We start from the raw sequence: 15,883 nt of genomic DNA, 5'->3' as shown, positions 1-15,883 counted from the left end.
TAAAAATTACTTTCTAATCCAAAAGAAACTATTTTCATCTCTAGCACCAGACAGGTATTTTCATTGTATCAAAGAAAATAGCTACCTACACAGTTACTTAGAGTAAAAGGAATCCTGATTGGAATAAACTCTGTATTCAAAACTTCTGAATAGAAAAACAGACTTAAAATATATGAAATCTCTGCACAGAATTAGGGCAAGCCCACAATTCTGAAAATGCTGCAACTTGATTCCTCCTTCTAATTCAGGATCTCACCCAGGGACTGAAGTTTCAAGCTCAAGTTAAATTCAGGAAAGTAAAAATCACTGCTCTGCCTCACTGAATTAAATAATGCATGCATTCACGGCAAAGTACGAAAATCAAACTTAACTGTCTTAAAACTTGATAGATTAGGTGGCCCTTGCCATGATCATGTTTTGAAAGTTGATTTCACCACTTGTGATCGTAACAACCAGAAGTTGTTCAGCTGGGAATTTTACACTAATGCTTTGAACTGATTTGTGCATTCAATTTCCTCTAGGAGATTTTATGCTCTCCACAGTGACTTGGTCAAATTTAAATCTGAGGTGACCTTTCTGATGCTATGAACTCAAAAGGAGAACCTTCCCAAGGGAAGAAAAGTGAGGTTCATTTTCGATATGAGTGACTAGAAGAAACACGCTTGTTGAAGGTCAAGAAAATGCAACCTGGAACCTGAATCAAAACCAATAGAAACAGCTCACTGAGGAGCAAGGTCTAATTTTATATTCCAATAATAAAGGTGTTCAAATTTCAAGTTAAATGGTTAGATGAAAAAACTGAAAAAAAGTTTTTTGAAAAAAAGAACATTAATTATAATTCCTTAGAATTAATTTTATAGCCAAAGAAATCATCATAAGTTCTAATAAAATATGGTCCTTTACATACCTGCCCAGAGAGACTATTTGGAGGGTCACAGAATTCTTAAGCTGGAAGTGTCCCAAAAGATCAGATAACCCAAGCCCTTCATTTTTCAAATGAAAAAACTGACATATAGAGAGATTAAGTGTCTTTATACGAAAAGAGCTTTAAAACTTTAGCATGTATTTCAATTATTGTTACCCCAAACCCAAGCTTAATACCAAAAGACTATAATTAGCACCCAGTTGTATAATACAAATGCCTGAAAACTGTTCTCATAATAGTAAAAAATAAGTTTTGTTTTGTTTCTTTAAAAATAGAAAAAGCACAATGGTAGTTTAAATCTAACATTTCACTGAAATTCCCAGGAGTAATTAATTTTGCCTGCTAATTTAGACTCAGTATTCTAGTCACTCCTTAAACTTTTACTGAGGACTTACTTACCAAATGCTAAAGTATATTGCTCAAAGCCCCCAAATTTCATCCCAGCTTGAATATATGTTTTTATAAAATGATGAATAAGATCTTTTTGTACACTGCTGCATTTTTTCTCCTGAAAACAGTTTTTTCTTCCTTCTTTTCAAGGGTTATAATGAGTATTGTTCTTCAAGACTCAAGTTTTGTGACATTCAATTATTTTATTCAAGTACTTAATTGTGACATAGCTGCAGTTATGTAAGAACCCATGAATCTGTCATGGCACCATTTTTCTATATTTTTATTTGTAATAATGCTGATCTTCTACACAGTGTCAGGCAGAAAAATTACGAATATAAAGTCAAAGGGTCTGGATAATAAGCACCAACCTCTCCACTTTACAGTGAAAACACTGAGGTCCAAGTTATGTATTTTGGCCAGGGCAATGGATGTCATTAAATAAGCACGTAAAGTAAATGCATCAAATATAAAAATAATATCTAACTTTTGAGGGTATCCGTAGCAGACATCAACATAAATTATCTCATTTTATTTTCACAACCAATTTTGTGTTAAGCAGAAGATCAATGAGCAATAGTCCCATTTTACAGATGAAGAAGTTGACATCCAGACAAAGGTAAGTATATCACTGGTGAACATGGGGAAAAGAAATAGAGGAAGGTCATCTGGCATATCTCTGCTTAAAGATAACCCTGTAATCTCTGGCCATCTGAGCATACGTGTGATCTGAGAATATACATCTCTGTGGGACACAAAGAATGGAAACTGTTTTCTCCATGACTTTTCAAATTCCACACATCTGTGCATTGGCACACAATAACAATTCAGTATGCAGCCTTCAAATGTTCTTCCTTTGCAGTTCTGATCTAATTCCTCTTTACTAGCAGTCACCCTGTCCACTCAGGAGCAGCCTTGCTAGCAGTACCAAGTGAATTCAATATCTTAACCTGCACATAGAAAAGGCCAAACAAGTAATTTTTCACGTAGTCTCTCGGTGAACCATAAAGATGAGATGCTCAAAAGGGGACAAAATGACAAAGGTTTCCTTTGAGAAACAATAAAACCATAGCTATGGGGTGGGATTCTACTTTCAGGTATTCTAGTCTCAATTCTGAGCTTGCAAATGGATTTATTTTTTTTTAATTTTTGAAGTTAGGTTAATTGAGATATAACTTGTACACAGTAAAATTCACTATTTTCAAATATACAGTTCAATGTATTTTGACAAATATATACAGTCATGAAATTACCACCAAAATCAAGATATTGAACATTTTCATCACTTCCATAAAATTGTCTCAGACCCTAGGGTTGTTCAACCCTTTCTACTCCCAGGGCCTGGAACCACTGATCCAACTTTTTTCCCTATAGTTTTCCTTTCCCAGAATGTCATACAAATAGACTCACACAAGATACAGTATTTTGAGTCTGGCTCAATATCATTTTTAAACCATCAGCTTAGCAAACATATAAGGGTTAAGATAATGACGTTGCATGTCAACAGACACAGCTGATGTGCGTTCAAATTGGTATACCTTCTCTAGGGTGCAAGCTGCAATATATATCAAGAGCCTAAAAACATTAATAAGTTTGATCACTGATTCCATTCTAGGTATTCGTATACAAACAGTTATTTTCAAAAATACATGCCAAAACAACACATGCTTGAAGATGTTCATTACAGTTTTTCCCATTGTAAAAATTACAAACTTCCTAAATGCTTAGTATGAAAGGAATGGATGAGTTAATATCTATAACAAATACATAATTACATATATATATCAATTCGAAATATAGTTCATAAAAGTTTTGATGTCATAGGAAAATATTTCTGATATTGGAATGGCACAAAAGTAAAATACAAAGCTATAAGATCCCAGAGTAAAAATGAATAGAGAAAAGACTGGAAGGAAAATTATTACCTCTGGGTGATAGAAGATTGCGAAAAGTATTAATTCTTCTGTATCTTATCTTACAAGAGGCATTAGTTTTCTCCAATGGACTTCTATTACTTTTTATATTAGAAAAAATATTCTATTTAACCTGAATTTCTTTAGATCTACTCCAAACTTGAAGGGAAGATTCACATATTTCCTCCAAGATTTATTGAACACCTACAAAACACCAAGTACTCTTTTAAGGGCCATTAGATCAATATGTACAAATGTAATACAAATTTCTTCTATTAATTTACTGTGATATTTTAAAAATATTTTTATTGACAAATCTTTACCCACATACAGTCCATACATGGTGTACAATCAATGGCTCACAGTATGAACACATAGTTGTGTATTAATCATTATGATCATTTTTAGTATATCTCCAGAAAAAGAAAAACAAAACTCATACATCCCATGACCCTTAATCTCTCTCTCATTGACCACTGGTATTTCAATTGACTCAATTTATTTTACCCCTTATCCCCCCTTATTATTTATTGTTTATCTATAGTTTTTTACTCATCTGTCCATACCATGGATAAAAAGAGCATCAGACATAAGCTTTTCACTATCACACAGTCACATTGTAAAAGCTATATCATTATGCAATCATCTTCAAGAATCAAGGTTACTGGAACACAGTTCAACAGTTTCAGGTACTTCCCTCCAGCCACTCCAGTATACCATGAACTAGAAAGAGATATCTATATAATGCATAAGAATAATCTCAAGAATAACTCTTGACTGTTTAAAATCTCTCAGCCACTGAAACTCTGTCTCATTTCTATCTTCTCCCTTTTGGTCAAGAAGGCTTTCTCAACGCCATGATACCAGGTCCCAGCTCATCCCAGGGGTTCTTGTTGTCAGGGAGATTTACTCCAGGGTAGTCATGTTCCACTTAGTGGGGAGAGCAATGATTTCACCTCACAAGTTGATTTAGAGAGAAAGACCACTTCTGAGCAACAAAAGAGATTCTCTGGGAGTGATGCTTAGTCATAATTATAAGTAGGTTTAGCCTATTCTTTGCAGGAATAAGTTTCATAGGAACAAACCCCAAGATTGAGGGCTCAGCCTATTGATTTGTTTGTCCCCACTGCCTGTGAGAATATCAGGAATTCTCCAAATGGGGATATTGAATATTTCCACATTTCTCCACAGTCCCCAAGGGGACTTTGCAAATACTTCTTTGTTTACTGTCCAAATTACTCTGGGATTTACAGGGCATCACACTAACCTGGACAAACCAACAAAATCTCTTGCCTCATTAAAGATTCCATGCATTTATGGTGTTTAACTAAACTGACCATACAAGCTAAATTAGGAAATGCACTACCCAATGCAAAAATATAAACTTTGCACCCAATAAACATCTCTCCCTTTGGTTTCACAAAGAAGTTGAAGTTTTAAAATATGGACGATATCATCCTTTACCTTGTATTCTGATTTACCTTAGTTCTAATTAGATCAGCTTCATTTATATCTCCAAAGTCTGATCCCTTTTTCAACTTTTTAAACAGTTCCTGTATGGGTAGTTGTGCTAGTTAGATTCAGTTGTCAACTTGGCCAGGTGAGCATACCTAGTCTTGTTGCTGCGGACATAAGCCAACGGTACGTGAACCTCATCTGTTGCCAATTACATCTGCAGTCAGCTAGGAGGCGTGTCTGCTGCAATGAGTGATGTTTGACTTAATTGGCTGGTGCTTAAATGAGAGATCGCAACGTAGCACTGCTAAGCAGCTTGGCATTCCTCATCTCAGCACTTGCAGCTCAGCCCAGGCCCTTGGAGATGCAGAAAGAAGTCACCCCGGGGAAAGTTGTTGGAACCCAGGGGCCTGGAGAGAAGACCAGCAGAGATCATCTTGTGCCTTCCACGTAAGAAAGAACCTCAGTGGAAAGTTAGCTGCCTTTCCTCTGAAGAACCAACAAAATAAATCCCCTTTTATTAAAAGCCAATCCGTCTCTGGTGTGTTGCATTCCGGCAGCTAGCAAACTAGAACAGTAGTGCAGACTTTCACAACTTCAGAGCTCTAACACTGAGTCTCAGGTATCACATGAACACCCAAAGTTTCTAGGAACAACCAGGTTTTATACAAACAGCTCAGTGTCTCAGAATTTAGAAATAACAATAACAGCTCCTGAATATATGTGACTGCTGTAAAAGCTTACAATCTAGGACCCTTTACAATAGGCCCCGTGATAACTCGCAAATGGATTTTTAATTGATTAATTTTTTAAAAGGCCAGTGTATTAACCTTTGAGATCTTTCTCTAATGCTTAGGACATTTTCATGCATATTTAGAAAAATGCAGGTGCTTAACACATTTTGTCCAGTTAAATGGGCCTCTGTGATCTGAAATTGGCCTGGGCAGGTGGCTGCCAGGTTTGTACTACTTTGGGAAATGGATGAATTTCTCTGTTACTGGCTCTCCACAGGAAGGGAAAGAGAAAGAGGGGGGAGAGAATGCTGACAGACACCAGCAGGGTGATTCTGTGCTCAGCATATTGTCTTGGTGGTATACCCAAGCTGCAAGATTTATAACCTTTTAGTTACAATGTATCAGCTTCAACACTTTCAGTGAAGTCTTCAATAACTTCGATGACATCTTGCTGAGGGGTTTTGTCATTAAAATCCTAAAGCTGGTCATTAACAAACCTTCTCTGCAATCACCTACCGCTGTGCTAACTCAGGCATGGATCTGGCTGGAAAGTTGGGCTGGCTCAGAAACTTTCCAAAAGGCTGTTTTTTTTCTTCTATGCAGGGTACATTCCTTTAGGGAAAGAAAATGCAGTTCCCAATCATTTAATCATTTATTTCTCATTATCCATTGCCTAACCTCTCTCGGATGGACACAACCAAATTCAACAAATATGCGTGCAACACCTACTATATAATAGACGCAGGGCTTGGGGCTGAATATGTAATTACAAATAAGACATAGTTCCAGTCCTCAAAGGGTTCACAGGCAAAATAAAATAAATAAATAATACAAATAAAGACAAAAGCATTTACAGAATCCTTAGTCTTGTGCCAGATTCTGCATTTAGGCTTTATAAGCAATTATCTTGTTCATTCTTCACTGACCTCTCGGAGACGGATGCTCTAATTATCCCCATTTTACAGATCAGATGGCTGTTTAAGAATTTTCCCAAAGTTATTGAGCTGGCAGTGACAGAACTAGATTTCAAATGCATATCTAGCCTGACTTCAGCACCCAAGCACATCTACAGGATTCGACCAGAAAGAAGGCAAAGTGCATGGCATTCCAGGTCGAGGGAAGATCACAGGCCAATCTAAAGGCAGATTCTCACTGGTTGTGCATGAAGAACAGGTTGCACACTGGCTCAAATCCCCCTTGAGGAATATTGAGGACATAGTGGAATGGCAACAACCTCCTTGGCTTCCTGCACTTCCTCACCTCCATAAGGACATTCAGATAGCAGAAAGATTCATTTGTGTGCATTAACATATGAACTCAAACATACGTGCTGGTTCTGGAGCAAAGATTGGTGTAATGTTACACCAATGTTAATGAGTATACTAAAGATTCATATAGGGTGGGCCATGGTGGGTTAGCAGGCAGAGTTCTCGCTTGCCATACCAGAGACCCTGATTCAATTTCCGGTGCCTGCCCATGCGGGAAAAAAAAAGATTCATAGGAAGTAAGCAAAGCTTAACTACTTAAAGACAATGCTTCCCAAATTTATGCAAAAAATCATGTGGTACTGCAATTCCAGTTACCTGGTTGCTTGACAGCTGTTTCTGCTGCCAATAATATCATTTTTTGCTTAATCTGGCAACCTCTCCAACAGTTATAATAGTGAAAGGAAGAAGGAGATGGCTTCTTTCCCTTCTGCAGAATTTAGATTGTAACTAACCAGAAGGCCAGTGTTACCACAGCCATCCAGAGTTTTCTCAAAAAAAAAAAAAAAAAAAAAAAAGATGGAGAACCATGCAGAAATGGGAAAATATTCTAATTTAGAAAGAAAAAAATGAAAAAAAAAGTCTTGGAATGGCATTTTTAAATAATAAGGAATATAACTTGGAGGTGATAGGTATATTATTAAGGATGCACATTTTTAAATACTATTTTTCCCATTGATTGAGGACCTACCATATGCCAGGCAATGAGTTAGAGGATCTTTATCCAATAGCTCATTAAATTGAATCCTTAAAATGACCCTGCCAAAGAATGCATTATCATTATTTTTTATGCATGGACAAACTGAGAGTTGGAGAGGTTGAACAATTTTCCAAAGGTCACTCATTGAATAAGTGGCAGAGCTGGAATACAAGCCTGGTTAAATGTTATTCCAAGTTTCTGGCATCCCCACTATGTTGTCTTACTATTATGTATATCTCATTAATTAAAATACAATCCATTTAAAGTGTTTAAAAGATGCAATGACTACAGAAGCATTAACTGATTTTTTTCTTAGAATACCATTTTCCATATCTTTTTTTTTTCTCTCCCAAAACGAAACAGAAGCATTAGCTTACTTTTTACTGCTCAATTAATTGCTGTGGGATGGTACCTGAAGAGATCAGTAAGACATCCAGGAGGACGCCATTGATCCAACTGTAGTGTCATTATGTGCCTGTCTGGATGTGTGAGGTCAGAGGGAAGGCTTTGTTCATGGGAATCACAAGCCATCATCCATCTGACTCCCTGGGTTTTGGAGAGGCTCTCACCTGCTGCACTTCCCACAAATGTCTTCCTTGGCCTGTTATTGTTTTTAATTATTCACAGGGTGCTTCTTACTAGTAAAGTTCTTGCCAATTAAGATCATCAGCACTACAGAGAGGAGCCTCAGGAAATTGATTAGTAAGTTCAACTCTGCTCTCCTGAGATGAAGCAAGATATGAGATACCTGAGCTTTGTCCAAGGTCACAGAACCTGTTGGCTCTTTCAGAGGAAGCATATAGCATTTTGAAATAATATATTCAAGCCCGGAGTACCAAGGATGAGGAGGTGGTTTGGTGTGGTGGGCAAGCAAGTGCTTTGCGTCAGCATTCAGGTTCACAGATCATATCTAACACCAAAATACTAATAATCATAATAATAATAAACATGCACAGTCTGCCTTGCTCTAGGAAAATTACTTAGTAACTTTGTCTTCTTGAGTACATTACTTAGCCTATTTGCAAATGATCCCTCCTCTGCAAAGTGAGAGTAATGACCTCTGAGGTTGTTGTGGGAATGAAATTACATGATGGTAACAAAACTTTTTTATTCCAAGTGATAGAATATCAATTAGAACAACGTTAAGCAGAAAAGAGCACTTTATCATAAGTCAAGTTAAGTCTTATTTAATTCCAGGAGAGTATGGACAAGGAGATCCAAGGAGCACTGGAATCAGAGCTCAAGTGTCATCAGAAGCTCTCCCCATTTCTTTTCTTTTCTTCCCGTGGTGCATCCGCATCTCCCGCTCTCATTGCTCCTAAGTTCACTGGGAAGACAGAGCCGGCAGTGGCTCACACTAATGTATGGAGTTTTTTTCAATATGTAATATATGCATATTTTTAAAGGCTACAATTTTTGAAAAGCAAAACAAAGAGTATTGCATATTGATTGCAATGGACATAGTCTTTTGTTAAAAAAGAGAAAATAGATGCTGTGAACAATTACTGTTTTAAGAGTATAATACTTTTTTCCATAAAGTAATTCAAAGACACAATAAAAATTCAACAGGTTCAATACCATGATTCTGTTTCCTAACCTATTCTCTCCTGTCCCTCAAGAACCCAACTGATCTCACATTTTCCTTAGTTTGTGAGTCTACCACTAAATTTTTAGCATGAAAGATCTAAGGGACTGTATTAAGTACCTGAAACTATTTCAAAGAGCTATGAGATGTTCTTATAAAATCATCACTAAATAGAGCACCGGGCTGGGAACGAAGAAAGCCAATTTCTATTTTTCTCTCCATGCTCAAAAATCCACGGAACAATTTTGGAAAAGTAATTTGTGCTCCCTCTATCCACCTGTACATCTGCCTACATGCAACTGGCCTACCTCTTTCTCCAGATGAAGAGGATCCACGTGGGATAAAGGCTGGGAAGATCAATGAATAAACTATGAATGGGCCCATTTATAGTGAGTAGAGAGGATCTCAGAAAACTGGAGATGTTACTCTCTTACATGAAGTTTAATTCCCAACCAAAGGAAGAATCTGCTTGAATCAAATTGTAGGAATCCAATTGCCCTTTGCCAAGAAACACCAGATCTGTTTGAAAGATCAGGTCAATATACTTCAGGTTTTGGAAGAGACCGCTCTATATCACTTTCTAAAATTCCTCTGGCTGATTATATTATTATTGAATAATTGTGGAGTATATTATTGAATAATTGTGGAGAAAATAATTCCAGGATGTTTCAAATAAAATGATGAGAAAGGGCTGTGAGATTGAAAGTCTCATTTTGTGTTGGATTGTGTTACTATGATGTGAGTCCTTTATTGGGAAGATGAATTAAATTTAGGAAGTAACAATGTTTGATGAGATAACTTATGCGTGGAAGTGAATTGGTCTAGAAATGTGTATAAACAACTAAAGTGTATCCCATCACATTTGTTATCAGGTATGAAAAAAAAGTCCATGGGGATAAAATATTTACCAGAAAAATAATATTGCCTTTAAACACTTTCCACAGATTTTACATAATAAAAATTGTTTCCAACTGGGCTGCTTGGTTATAGCGAAAATAAAATACACTTTGATTGAAGGCATATGCCATTTTGAAGTTTATTGCACAATATTTAATTTTGGCCCCTTTAAACCCTCTCAACTTGTTTCTTGGTAGTTAGGATATTAAAATATGCAAATAAGCATACTATAGTTAGTCAGTGCTATTATTTTTTGTAATAACAAATATTTTCTCCCAACCGTCTCTACTTTTATTCATGTCACCTTCACCCAGGAGTCACAAAATGCTGAAGACACTCACTTTACCCTTGATTAAATTTCTGGAAGTTGAGCCCAAGCCAAAATCTTCACCTTCCTTTTTCCTAAATACTTTTTCTTCCCTCTCCTAATTGCACAACTTTACATTGATTTACACGAATTTCAGTTTTCAGAATCATTGGTCTTTACTCAATACAAATAGGCACATAAAAAATTATATTAAGTTTGCACAATTGATCTTTTATCATTTCAAATGGTACCTTTGAACAGTTCCTGAAATATTTGTCTGAAATACTCCCAGCGTTGAGTATCATCAAGAGGTGCAGGGTCTTTCTGGGGAAGCCCAAGCTCAGTGATGTAAATTACAGGATTATTATACATATCCTAGAAGGAGAAAGCAGAAATTTTATTCCAAACAGATGCTTAAAAAAAAAACAAAAACATAAAATCAGCTGCATTACCCTCTATCTTCTCGAAGCTTCAACCCCAAAACTAGTTTTCATCAAACTGCACTGACCCTATTAACTTAATTTTCCACACTGACCTTTTATGACTAATAATGGAAAAGCAAAACTGTACAAATGTCCAAGAAGACAGTCAAATGACTCATTATAATGAGAGGACAGAGATATCTTTCTACCACCAGCATCTGCTGATTGTCACTGCTCCTTAACTCCTGGTCTCTCCAGCAGCTACATTCTCTATCCTCCGACAGGAGAAAGTCTGACAACTGACAACCGGAAATTGTCATGTCAGCTACCTGGATACCAACCAGCATAACTCAACCTAAAAGGAAGCCAGCTGTCTTAAACTTAGTACACCTTTATAAATCGCAGTTGTAACATTTCCAAGCTATGGAATATGACTGTCTTTAACAACAATTCCTAATTTTTGACCATTTGTCTTAAAGTCCTTTATCAGCTAATTACCTCTCACCAACCATCCCTCAATCCTAATATGCTCTTCTCTGGACAATAAATGTGCATGCTATTGCCTAAAATCATTCTTTTTTCAGGTCAACATTTACCTGCTTCTCCCTTCACATATTTGATTATACATGTACACAAACAAATGATATACTTACCGCAATGTATTTCAGTAATTTACGTATTCCCCATGGTACCATGTAAACCCAGTCTACACTTTTCCAAGATGGATCTGGAAAAAAATCAACTTCTGCATCTTGACAAATACCTAGTTCTCCTTTCTCATTTTCCCGGTACTTGACTAAGCGAGCTGTATAATAATGCATAGCAAAGAAATCAGCAGTGCCTTTAATCATTTTCTTCTCTTCTTCTGTAAATTCTGGAAGCCTTGATGATGGATAGCCTTGCTTTTTACTCATAGAGGCAACATGGGACTTGACAACTTCAGGATAATCTCCATCAATAAATATTGGTTTAGCAAAAAAATCCAACTGGAAGGCTATGGCTCTTTTAGCAGCTTCCTGGTCAGCCATGCTGTTAGGATCTGCTGGTTCCACCCAGCCAGAAAACAAGGCTATGGACACCATTCCCTTCTGCTCTTTTCGGAATAAAGAATCATAGCTGTGCCAGGCTCTGGCATGAGCCTTTATCAAATTATGAGCTGCTTGATAACCTCCAGTTCCAAAATGAGGCACGCCTGGAGGAAACATACCCAAATCATATGCAAAAAGAGCAAGAATACCAGGTTCATTTATGGTGATCCACTGCTTGACTCTATCCCCAAAGGTGCTGAAGCAAAACTGAGCATATTTATTGAAGGAGTCAATGACTGCCTCTGACAACCAGCCTCCTTGGTCTTCCAAAGCCTGAGGCAGATCAAAATGATAGAGGGTCACAATGGGGATAACCCCGTTTGCTAACAAATCATCAATAATCTTGTTGTAGTAAGCAATTCCTAAGAGAGAAAAAAAAAAAAGTATGAGAGGAAAAGAAGCTGTTTTTAGTATGTTGGCAATAAATTGTAAAAGGTAGAGTTTTAGGAAGAACTACATAATTGACTTTTATTCGAAATAAGCTTTATTTCAGTCAAATATTACTTCCTAGATATGCTCATTTGAAACTGTTATATACCCCCAGAAAAGCCATGCTCTTCTAATCAATTTTTGTGGGTGCAGACCTATGGTAGGTAGGATCTTTTGATTAGGCTGTGTCTATAGAGATGTGACCCATCCAATTCAAAGTGGGTTTTAATCCTCTTACTGGAGTCACTCATGAGAGGACTCAGAGAGCTCAAGCTCAGAGGCATTTGGAAAGAAAACAGAAACACACAGAGACATTTTGAAGACAGCCAATACAGAGAGCAGAGAGATGAAACCAGGTGAAGGACACAGAGGGAGAGAGATATCCAAAGGTGCTAAGAGGAGACACAGAGAAGCTAAGAGAGAGACAGAAATGCCTCAGGAGGAAAAGCAAGGACACACAGAAGTTGAGACATTTTGGAGAGAAGGGCCAGCAGACATCACTATGTGATTCCTACATGACAGAGGAACCCCAGATGCCATCATTCTTTCTTCGGAGTCAAGGTATATTTCTCTGAATGCCTTAATTTGGACATTTTCATGGCTTTAGAACTATAACCTTGTAACCTAATAAATCCCCTTTGTAAAAGCCAATCATTTCTGGTATATTGCATTCCAGCAGCTTTAGCAAACTGAAACACTAGATACAATCAAAGTCTGAGAAGAAACATGAACAAAGTTCCAAAGACTGACTGATTAGAGAGTGAAAGCATGACGAGGTGAAGTGATTGGAAGACATATGTTTTGATATACACACTTTGGACAAGTTGTTATCACATAATTTTGCATTATTTTAAACTTATTGAAATGATTTTATGTGTTGCCTTCTTGTTGTTGTCTCTTCGACACATTAGAGTACAGGATCCTTGAGAGCAGGGACCCTGCCTAGCTCGTTCACCACCAGGTACCGAAATCCTAGGACAGTACCAGCAATTTAGTCGGTACTCAGTAAGTATTTGTATAATGAGTTAATGGTTCTCAATTGTATTAAATGTAAGGTAAAGTAGTCAAACCAGTTGACTGCTTAAGTGCTTTTCCATATCAAGCAGTCTCACAAGTCTGGAAAAAGAGACCTACTTTTAGCATGAACAAGAGCTCAGCATCTGTCCCAGAATGTGGGTTACTTGAGCACATAGCCTGAGGCTTGGAACATTAGGGTATACAGGGTTGGGGGTTACTTTCAAATTCTAATATATCAGAAAAACATAGCCACTGCTGGTTGTCAGCTGATTCTTTCCAGATTGCATGTGCATAGGAGGGACCTTCCCAGATGGTTGCAGAGTTCAGAAGAATGCTATCAAGTTGAAGATACTCTACCTGAGAAGCCAGTGCAAAAAGATATTGGATCCACCTTGATGTTGACTCTGAACATGAAAGAGAATTTCTGAGGAAAGGCTAATATTAGTGCTTGATGTGATTTTATGTCTGAAAGTATGGAAGAAACCTAAATTTAGAAAAAAGAAGCAGTCCTATTTTGAGAAATTGTTTTCTGGATAAGAATTGCAAATTCGTATGTAGAACTGTGTCACACTGAAAGTTTGCCTAGGAGAATGGTCCCTTTCCTCTTCTTTTTTAACTTAGTATCTTCCCATTTAAAAAATAATAATTTGGCTTCTCACATGTATTCTATTTATTCATTCCTTAAGTGTCCATTATTGAGAAGCTATGATATGCTTAACGTATAACATAAGCAAGATAAACACTGTTCTTGTTGTCACGCAACTCAAATTTTAGTGGGGACCATGGTTAAATATATTAACAATTATAATACAGTAATACTGATTTACATATTAAATACAGAATGCTATGGAAACACATGAAAATGGGTACCTAACCCAAACTCACAACATTTAAAAATGTGTTCTTAAGGCAATATAGAACAATGGTTTCATGCATAGATTTTGGCACCTGGTTACCTGAATTTGTATCTCAACTCCTTTACTGACTAGCTTACTGGCCTTGGAAAAGTTACTTTCTCTCTCTAAATTCTCTTTCTTCTTCTATATAATGTGGATAACAATAAAAACATACTTCAATGTATTATTGTGAGAGTTTAATAATTTAATTGTTGTGAGAGTTAATAAATGGAATATGCTTAGCACAGTTCTTGGTATACGGTAAGGATGCAATACAGATTTGCTATCACTCTAATAATTATTATTATTATTCAGTACTATATTATTTATTATTATTAATAACATCTAAGCTGATACTGAAAAGTTTAAACAGAATCACGCAGATAGAGCAAGAAGAAAAGAGTGATCCAGGATGAGATAAAGGAGAAGCAAGTTTGGAAAAAACCAAAGAAACTATGGAAATATACAATGACCACCTATAGGAGAACAAACTGCTGCCATTTGTCCAGAGCTTGCTATAGCAAGAGAGTCAGCCACCATGATTTGCATTTAACAAAGACTCAGAGATTGTCTAGGGATTGGGAAAGCTTCAGAGTGGGGAAAAAAAATGGTTAGGTTCTGGTTATGCTCTGATTGGAGGTTACAGGCATGAAAAGGAAGAATTGAGATAACTAGAAATAGGGCAACTTATGTGGTTGGTTTGAGGATCATATTTGGCTTTCTCTAATTTGTTCCTGAGTTACAAGCAGGGGACAAAATATAGAGAATTTGATAGTCATCAACCAGGTCCTGACTATTCAGATCGCAACAGAGATTGTAGTTTGGCTTCCTCAGCTTCTTATATGGGTCAGAGTTTTATTGTCATATATGATCTGGCCATTTTCTATTTGTACATTCATTTACTCACAGAGACGGGTCTGGCTCTTTCTAGGAATGGAAAGTTCAGTATAAGGAGAACATAGCTCAGCAGAGAAGGAAAAAAACTAATGATAGGTAAGTAGGGTAAGGAGAGGCAAAGTTATGAAGTCAAGTGTTGTCTGTCTATATCTCTGTTTGTATGAGTATGATTTGTAACAACAGCTCACTTATTTTGCAAACGGGAGCATAATGAGAACCATGTATAACAGCTCCATACTTGAAAAACCCATCTGAATGCTGTTTACTCACTTGGTAGGCAGAATAATGACTCCCTATAGATGTCCATGCCTGCATCCCTTCAACTTGGAAATACGCTACTTCACATGGCAAAAGGGACTTTGCAAATATGATGAAGGTTAAGGATGTTGAGATTATGTGACTATCCTGGTTTATCCACCCTGTGGACCCAATCAAATAACAGGAGCCCTTTAAAGTAGAAGAGACAGACAGAAAGAGGGTCAGAGAGCTGCAATGACAGAAGAAGAGGCAAGAGAGATTTGAAGCATAACTGGGACTCACCTAACCACTGCTGGCTTTGAAGATAAATGAAGGGAGCCTTGAGCCAAGAAACACAACAGGTCTCTAGAGGCTGGGAATAGCCCTCAGCTGAAACACTATCTCAGCAAGGAAAACACTATCTCAGTCCTACAATTACAAGGAACTTAATTCTTCAACAACCTGAATGGGCAAGGAAACAGATTCTCTTCTAAAGCCCAGAAAGAAATTTCAGAAAGAAATGCAGCCCAGCTATTCCTTGCAAAAAACTGTAAGGTTAACACATTTGTGTTATTTTAAGTTATTAAATTTGAGGTGATTTTTGCAGCAGTGATAGAAAACTGAACACTCACCAAATGTCAGAAATTTTCCTTTCTCCCTCAGTGAAAGAGAACTCCACTGATCCTATATCTGGGCCTCAGTAAGCCCAATTTTCCTCATATGTAA

The 15,883-nt window shown here is 37.0% G+C and overlaps 1 protein-coding gene across 1 annotated transcript in view; it reads right to left on the bottom strand.

The window, feature by feature from the left end:
- LOC143663084 (cytosolic beta-glucosidase) overlaps positions 1 to 15,883 on the bottom strand; it is a 133,059-nt gene that overhangs the window by 61,721 nt on the left and 55,455 nt on the right. The window contains exons 3-4 of the mRNA XM_077136509.1: positions 11,247 to 12,043; positions 10,423 to 10,546 (exon numbers count right to left, since the gene is read on the bottom strand). Of these exons, the coding sequence (XP_076992624.1) occupies positions 10,423 to 10,546; positions 11,247 to 12,043 (921 nt within the window). The remainder of the gene's footprint in view (positions 1 to 10,422; positions 10,547 to 11,246; positions 12,044 to 15,883) is intronic.

Source organism: Tamandua tetradactyla, chromosome 19 (assembly GCF_023851605.1).
Source record: "Tamandua tetradactyla isolate mTamTet1 chromosome 19, mTamTet1.pri, whole genome shotgun sequence".
Lineage (NCBI taxonomy): Eukaryota > Metazoa > Chordata > Mammalia > Pilosa > Myrmecophagidae > Tamandua > Tamandua tetradactyla.
Note: the sequence above shows the minus strand (reverse complement) of the source record. Positions and strands in the feature narration are given on the sequence as shown.